Source organism: Oryzias latipes, chromosome 3 (genome assembly GCF_053564925.1).
Source record: "Oryzias latipes strain Hd-rR chromosome 3, Olatipes_Hd-rR_3.1".
Classification (NCBI taxonomy): domain Eukaryota; kingdom Metazoa; phylum Chordata; class Actinopteri; order Beloniformes; family Adrianichthyidae; genus Oryzias; species Oryzias latipes.
Genome location: NC_136239.1, coordinates 25,554,745 through 25,562,989, shown reverse-complemented (window position 1 = coordinate 25,562,989; position 8,245 = coordinate 25,554,745). Strand labels below are relative to the sequence as shown.

At 40.9% G+C, this 8,245-nt stretch overlaps 1 protein-coding gene across 3 annotated transcripts in view; it reads right to left on the bottom strand.

Annotated features, from left to right (window-relative positions):
- Positions 1–3,480: 3,480 nt before the first annotated feature.
- Positions 3,481–8,245, bottom strand: part of furina (furin (paired basic amino acid cleaving enzyme) a) — a 60,911-nt gene continuing 56,146 nt past the window's right edge. For all 3 annotated transcript variants that reach the window (XM_004067205.5, XM_078944524.1, XM_020714503.3), the window contains one exon: positions 3,481–7,795. In XM_004067205.5, the coding sequence (XP_004067253.1) occupies positions 7,188–7,795 (608 nt within the window). In that variant the 3' untranslated portion in view covers positions 3,481–7,187. The remainder of the gene's footprint in view (positions 7,796–8,245) is intronic.

Here is an 8,245-nt window from a genome sequence, read left to right as displayed (position 1 = left end):
ATTAACCCTGCTGAAAAAAGAAACACCGAACACAATCTTCAAAAAATACATATCTTAAAATAAAACAAAAAAATATTTTGAGCCGCATCAAGAAATTCAGTATAGAAGCCATTTCCGAAACATTTAACCCCTATAGTGACCTAAACTAATGCTTGTACAGTTGGACAAACGTGTTCTAAAGACATTTCAGTTCTTTGAAAGTCTTTTCTTTTTGTTCGGACTTGTGAAGAGATGTGCATCTCTGATTTTCTTTTCGTCCATGTTAGTGGAAAGTTGCTTCTGCCTTTGACCCAGCTGCTAGTGAGCTGATCTCAAAGGTCAAGGTTCATCGTATGCATCAAGTAAGTGGGGTAGAGGTCTCTGCTTCTCCCTCAAAGCATCTAAAGCACTTCTTTAATTTAAATTCAGCTCAGTGGCCTTGTGGTAGAGTGTCCCCCCTGTGACAGTTATGTTTTGAGTTCAAATCCAGGCAAAGTCATTCCAAAGACTCTACTAATGGGACCCAACATCTTAAACTTTTGAGCCATCTCAACAAAATCCCAGTTCAGGTATTTGCATGTGTGAAAGGCGTTTTTGCTCATTTCTCTCTCTTTGTTTTCTCCTCTGACAATCAGAGCCCATGTTGTAAGGTTTTGATGGTAGGTGGTATGTGTTCTTGTTGGTGCTGTGAGTATAATGGTAAGTGGGAAAATCTTTTAAACTAAAAATATGTTTCATGCGTGTGTGTGTGTGTGTGTATGTGTGTGTGTGTGTTTTTTGGTCCAATTAAAGCTTCTAGTATTTTTTCCAAAGGTGAACACATTAAAAAAAAAAGCGTTTCCTTCCAGGGTGAAAGTCTCTGTTAAAGTGGCGTCTGAGTGAGCCGATGATGCTGATGACGCATCTGTGTATTGTGTATTTTTAGTCCACACGTGCGTGTCGTGGCTTCTGCACAGTTGCATCAGTATCAGCTTTTTTTCTTCTAGACCTTTCTTTTTGTATAGATCTCTAGTTCCATTTGAGCTGTGATGATAATTACTGTGAATCAACTGGCAAATGGTGACATTAGTGCAAGGAGGTTAAACTGTCTTCTCCTGAGTGTTTGAAGGGGGAATTGAGAGACCACAAGAAGGGCTTCATCCTATGTTTTTCTTGAGTTTTAATCATGTTGCCAACAACAGTTGAGAGGTTGCTGCTGTGGAGAAACGCCAGATTGACTTAAGCAAAGACATTCTTCCCTGGGATGTGCCGGGAGCTCCACCGATCCTGGTCGTTTGGGATTTTTCACGTGTAAATGCTCTCAGTGAAGTTTCCGTTTGTAGTTGCAGAACTTGGAATTTCAGTTTCTGTGACAACTGGGCGCTTTTGATGAAGTCAGAGACTTCCTCATCAACTGATTTTGAAATTAAGTGTTGACAGTTTCTGTAAAATGGCACCAAAGAAGTTTGCTGATCTTCCATTCAGCTGTTGGTTTAGTTCATTTGGAGCAAATGTAGAATTTTTACGCTTTGGTTTTATATTTTTTGTGTTTTGAAAGGCGCTTTTTAATTTAAATGTACTATGTTTGTTATTTTTGTGAGCCCTGGCTTATGGGCTTTATTAGCAGAGGTGAGCTGCACGTTTTAAGTCAGAGAGAGTCTTTATTCTACTCCTAAAGTCCACAAGAACATGACGCCGCTGGTCATCCATGTCAACCAAGGAAAAGGTTGACTTAGGAGAGGGGATTTGCAGTTTGTCAAGCAGAGATGAAGAAGAGTGCTTTAGATAAAGCACAGCTTTTAAAGACAGCAGGATAATGCAAGCACCATTACTGTGACTATTTTACTATAAATAAATCTGTCACACTGTCAACACTTTCAGAACTTCAGACTTTGATGTGGTTAATTAGGTTTCTGCTAAACTTCCAGACTCAGAACATGACATTCATCTGAACGAACTGTTCCTCTGTGCGAAATAATTCAACGAATGTCAGCAAGAGATCAAGATGAAAATGGTAAAAGGCAGTACAAGTGAAAAGTTGTACACAGAGCAAATTAAGTTGTGTGCTGAACTGTACAAATCTTGCCCAACAGAGGGTTCTATTCTGCTTTGGCTTTGTGTTTTTATGTTTTTGCATCCAAACCAACCCAGCTGTACGAAGGTGTCCACACACAGATGACCTTAGATCCTGTTTGGATAGCTGATAATGCAAGACATAATGTTGCACAATGTATAAAAAATAAATAAATAAAAAGGACAAAATTCAATACTATCCCCAGATACTAGTGATCTTTAGTCCAAATTTACTGCAACAAGGACCAGCTAAAGTAACCCACCTTAAAAATAGTAAAAAAAACCTACACCCCCAGAAATCTTTACACTTCTAGAATTTTTTCAAAATCTTTTTTTTTTTTGCATGAGCCTTACATATAAAGACATGCTAGCAAACAGTGCGTTTCAAAAAGCACATATATGTTCCATAGGTAACAAAATCCATGTGCAGAAGGTGAGGATGCACTCATCATGCACTGCAAAAAAGCAAAGAGGTCAAAGCAGTCCAGTCCTAACGTCCAGTTTAGACAAGGAAGAAAATGAACCCAATAAACAGAACACACGAGAGAATGAAGGAACGCGGAAGCTGCAACGAGATGAGGAGATAAAAACTAGCTGCAGAGGGAGATGGATGCAAAGATATTCGGTCATTTGAAATGCAAAACACAGATTACACTTTGTGCACTGAGCTTACATTAACAAAACTGAAGAAAGGGATGATGGCAACAGGTCTGGAGCTAAGAGCCAATGAAAAGGAAGAAACTAAGGAACCAGAGACTAAGCTGTAGATAATACAAAGGCTTGATTCAACAGATCCACAGCATTTAGACTTTTATTTGGGCTCAGACTGAAATGACTGTATAAATCTAAAGTGGTACTGTAGGTAAGCCACATGGAAAAATATGATCAACAGCCAAAGGAGACTAGAAAACCTAATAGCAGTGCTTCAGTTGTGTATGTGGAACTGAACACCTTTTTAAGGCTTATAGTGAAGACAGAAAAAAGCAAATGCTGTAGACTGCACAGGAAACTGTAGCTCTGAGTCCATAAAAGGCTTTGTAGACCCCAAAATGACAAAGTACAGATGATGACAGTCATCTCACCTCAACACTGGTAAAGGTAGATGGGCTGAGATCAAAGACGTAGAATCTGGCCAAAACGTTTAGCAAAATTAACACCATAGAGTATATTTTAATGGGGGTGAAAGGTAAAGAACAGAAAACTAAATTAGTTTGTAGTTTTCACTTATTTTTTTGGACTCTTTTGAATGTCTTGCGTGGGCTGCAAAGCATCTGAACAAAAGTCTACCCACTTTGAACCGTGGAAATGTTCAAGTTACCATACTGTGGTTTTTTTGATCATTTTCTTGCACTGCGGTGTTGCAAAGTACAGAAGGACAACAACCTTTCAGAATTTGTCACTTTATTAAATCTTGGCATGACTGTTTTTCACACAAATGAATACAAACACTTTTAAATTTGCATAGATCTTTATTTTTTTAGTAGAATCTATAATTGACATCAATTAAATAAAAAGGAAAAACAAGAGAAAATATTTAAATTACAAGAAAATTACACTGCACCATTCATATAGTACAAAAATAGGCCTTATTTTAGAGTTATGTCCCATTTAAGATATTCATTTTTGTACATTAATCATAGTTCACAAATCTGTAAGGTACTTTGTGCAGCCACAGGTCAGGAGCCTCACCAAGAGGCCAGAAGAGATCACCAGAGCTGACTGAACCTGCTGGGCTGACAGGCCCTCCATCTCAAAGTGTTTCATTTCTACTTTAGCAAGCATGTGCACACCCAGATGCACACAGATCTGATTCAGCCCTTAAGGTAACGGTGATACATTCTACTCCCCCCACTCCCACACAGCAGACACTCAAAAAAAGGCAGAAATGACATAGGTTTCAATGGAACACTTTGAAGACGAGCAAAGGGAAACGATGGACTGAGGCGACCTGAAAGCAACATCCTCCATCACTAAACAGACAGCATTAAAATGATTGTCTTTGGTTATGCCAAAGATATTGCTGCAATCAACTACATCCAGCTTCAAGTTCATCACTTCAGATGGCGTTGGAAACAGGAGTCATATTGAGCTCCACATCACAGCGTCCCCTGCTCAGAAACTTGGAGAAAAAGCAGACCTTTGACAGGCGAGCTGCTTTCTGGCACAATTAGAGCACTTTTTTCTTCTTTGTGTGTGGACTCTATCAGGTGCTCGTAGTGTAAGGATGGAGCTAAAGGTTTGTGCAGCTTTGGAAGCACAAGCTACTTAATAAAGTCTACATTCAGGATTTAATTTAAAGTGAATGCAAAGAAGTTCATTTATTAACCTTGCAGTGAAAACGTCAAGAACTCATTTATGGGAGCATACGTGGAGCCAGAAACAGTAAAGGATGATGTGCTTGATGTTGACATGTTTGCTTCTCTTCAGAAGAAAATACATTTGGGGCGAGTTTGTTGCTGCATTAGCTCATTATCTTTTGTTTACACCAACCGCACTTAGCTATGAAGTCTGTAAGATTTTGTAGCTTAAGTTTTGAGACTGGAGTTAAATTAAAACTCTTCAAATTGAGACCAATCAACATTTCAATGGAAATGGGCACTAATGAGCGTGAGCAAACTCCTCCAGCAGACGATGATTGCAATAAAGTTGTTGCTCTTGAGGGCATCTCCTCCAAATCCTCATACAGGAATCGCTTTCTATTGCAGGAAATGCTGCTTCACCTGCCGTCGGTTTCTGCGGCTCACCGCTTCAACTGCATCTACAAGAATGGGTTTCCCTTCCTCTGAGGAGGGATTAATGAAGGTACTGCTTTGACAGTCATGAATCAGTTTTACTGTATTACACTTTGCCTTTTCTTTACATGCAGAATAGGTTGCAATTGACTATTCCATTTAATGCATATTTACGGATAAAGCCTTCGCAGCCGTCTTTCACAAAAGCAGCTCAATTACCAGCTAAATTCTATTTTTTTGTGCTCCTCTGCACCTTTTTGCTCTGAAGACAAGGAAATTGATTGTCTCTGACAAAAACACAAAGAGCAAGAAAGCCTCAACTCAATGAAGCAGCCTTAAGCTCCAGATTTAGAGCATAAGCATCTAACAATTATATGTAATCTTAGCAACTAGAATGATTGATTATTATTTGCTGAAAGGTCTATGGACGAGTCTTTCACCCACTAGCTGGTTTTGAAAGCCAGCTGTGACCTCATATTAATGCTGCTCCTAGTAGATCGCACATTTCAGAGATTTGGGGAACAGAACTCACACAGCAGCTTTCTGAACTGCAGCGGGTTGATTCTCCAAAATTTCCCAAGGAGCTATTTAACCCCAAACACAGCTTGACCTCGATAATCATTTAACATTTCCCCTACGATGAGTGAAAACTTGCTGTAAGAGAGGTAGATAAAAGGATGAGCAGCTGCAGTCTTCTATGCGCGTCATCACCATGACAACCTCTCTCAGCAAGCTCCGCCGTTTTTGTGCTCAAAATTAAAAGGAAAATCTCAGAAGAAGAAAAGAAATCCGTGAAAGAAAAGTGGCAGCAGTGGAAGAATATTTTAGATGATAACTAGCAGAGGAAGAGAGAGAACAATCTATTCCCTGCACATGTGATCAAAATCTTTTAGAAGAATTTGCAGCAGTGTCATTTGGGGTTTAATTGCCAAGTGTGCTGAGGAGATTATCTGGAGATTCAGCTGGAGGGTAAGTGAGGAGGCATTGAGAGCTGGGAAGCCTCAACATGGGATCTTTTAACTACGCTGGAGATCTGACAGGAGCAGAGCCTGGGATAAAAAACCTTCACACAGAAGGAAAAATAAACAAGCAAACTAACAAACCAATACACACAACCTGTGTCTGACTCATTAAGACACAAGGCAGGTTTCTAATGCTGATGTGCTGTGACAGAAAGAGAGCCTACATGTAACGTTACCACGTCCATTCTGTCAAGAAATCAGTCACAGCTCATTTAAAACACACACACGCCTGAATCTTAGCTGCTTCCCGTCTCAACCTCAGGATGTGAGAACATCAGACGCTGACATTAAACATCCCTGGAAGGCTTATGCCTCGGGGTTGACCAAGAAATGTGTATGCGAGTGTGATCGTTCAGTCCTTTGTCGTTCACTTTCAGATACATTTTCCTGTGTTGGTTCAGAAGTAATACGCACATGAGAATTTAGACCTCGATGAAACTAAAGGTTTGTTGGATTAAAGGTGAATTCCAACATGAAGAGGGGAGCTTTGAGTTTAATGTGCCCGAGCAGACTGCGTGCATGACAGAAAATGTACTGTCCCCACTTTTAAAACAAGACTGAGTTTAAATACTGTCCTGTTATAAAATGAAAAAAGACAGACGGCCAGATCCTAGTTTTGACTGGGGATGAAGTCGTCCATCTGTAGACTTTTAATTTGTGGATCTTTCATTTCTTTTAAAAAAACCTGATGAGAGTTACATCATGGTTTTCCATGCGGAATGCAGATTCCCTGGTTATTCATTTATAAATTGAGAAGAAATACTTTCTGTTGAACTGCATAAGCTCATTACAAATTTTATTTTGAAAGAACTTTGGGTTAAAACACTAAACCTTAGCTCTGCTGTAGAGGGCTCTAGATATTTCAATGGTCGTTGGGACTTGACGCCCGAGTATTTTTTTCTTCAAGCGATGGCATTTATTCTGATATGTACACAAAAATGCTCACACTCCAAATGCTCACATTCAACAATCTCATCTGGCTACTGCACAGAGACTAATGGAAGGAGGGTTAAAGTAGAAAAAAGAAATAATTTGCTTACTGACAAAAGAAACTGAATCTGGCAGGAAAATGGACTCTATGCAGACATGAGTGACTTGGGGCAAAGGGAAGTAAATAGCCACTTAATGTAAATAGAAATGCACCCTAGTGTGAACAAAGCAAAGCTCAAGCCATCCCTATCTCTGGCAGACAGCGGCTTCCCATTAGGTTTTCCGTAGCAAGGTTGAGGAGCAGATCCCCAAATGGGACACAGAGAAGATCTGATATAATAGGGGGGAAAAAAGATTTAAAAAAAAACAAAAAGTTACAAAAAGAGGACAGATTCCAAAGCCCTGAATCATCAGACAAATGAGGGTGAGAGGATTTTCAAAAGCAGGAGAGAGGGAGGGACGAAGGGAGGCATTAAAGAGCACTTTGTGTTCTGATAAAGGCAGTTCTCTCATTTTGGACATCAAACTCTTCGTTGTCAGAGTCAGTGTTCAACCCTTCATCCCCCCACACTGTCGGGATGCCGCGGTAAGACACTACCCTATTCCCTCCTAAGCTGAATTTGCCTCCAAAACCACCCCCAGCTTCAAGAGACGGCAGCTTAATGAGAGCGCCCGACCGCAGCTGCAGCAAGAGGAAGATGCCAGCAAAGGTGCCGATTATGGCCATGCAGCTGAACACAGCGATCGTGATGGGCAGCCCCGAGATCTGGCTGAGCTGCGACGTCGGGGTCCCCTGTCCGACTGTGAAGCTGCCGGGAGACTCGCGCATCGAGTGGCTGAGGTGCAGGCAGGTACCAGTGACGGGCTCTAAGGAGTTGTGAGGGGGGCAGGACAGGCAGACCTGAGGGTTGAGGCTGCTGCAGGTGAGGCAGGGCGGCGTGCAGGGCAGGCAGGCTGGGACGGAAACAGGTTTGATGAAGTTTTCCAGAGTGTAGTTGAGAGGCTGGGAGCCCATCGCAAAGCCTGCTGGACATTCTTTGACACAGCCCTGCTGATAGAGGTAGAACCCTGGATTGCACTCTGAAACACAGATGGAGACAAACCATCAGCAGCTGCTTTTCCTTTCATCATTTGATTCCTGTTAAACTGAAACCAGGGATCAAGCGCTCTAACCCAGACTCCCAAGGCTCAGACTGCAGATTTTAAATAATACTACTGTTTCCAAGATTGCTACTTATCTACTTTCTTTAAGGAAATTTGTTAAAATTTGATTAGATTTCAAGTTGTTGTTGCCTTCCATGTGTGATTGGTCAAGTGCTGATCAATGCTTTCATGTCAGCTTCAAAAATAACAGGTGGATGAAAACTACTGCCCTTTGTCACTCTGTAAAAACAGAAAACTGTAGATTTTGACCTTTAGTGTGAGCATACTGTGGATGTAATAACCATTAAATATACTGTATGATATAATAAAAAAATGACAGGCAGTTAACCGTCGGCGTGTAGGGACAGCTTCTGGCCTGTAGGGGTC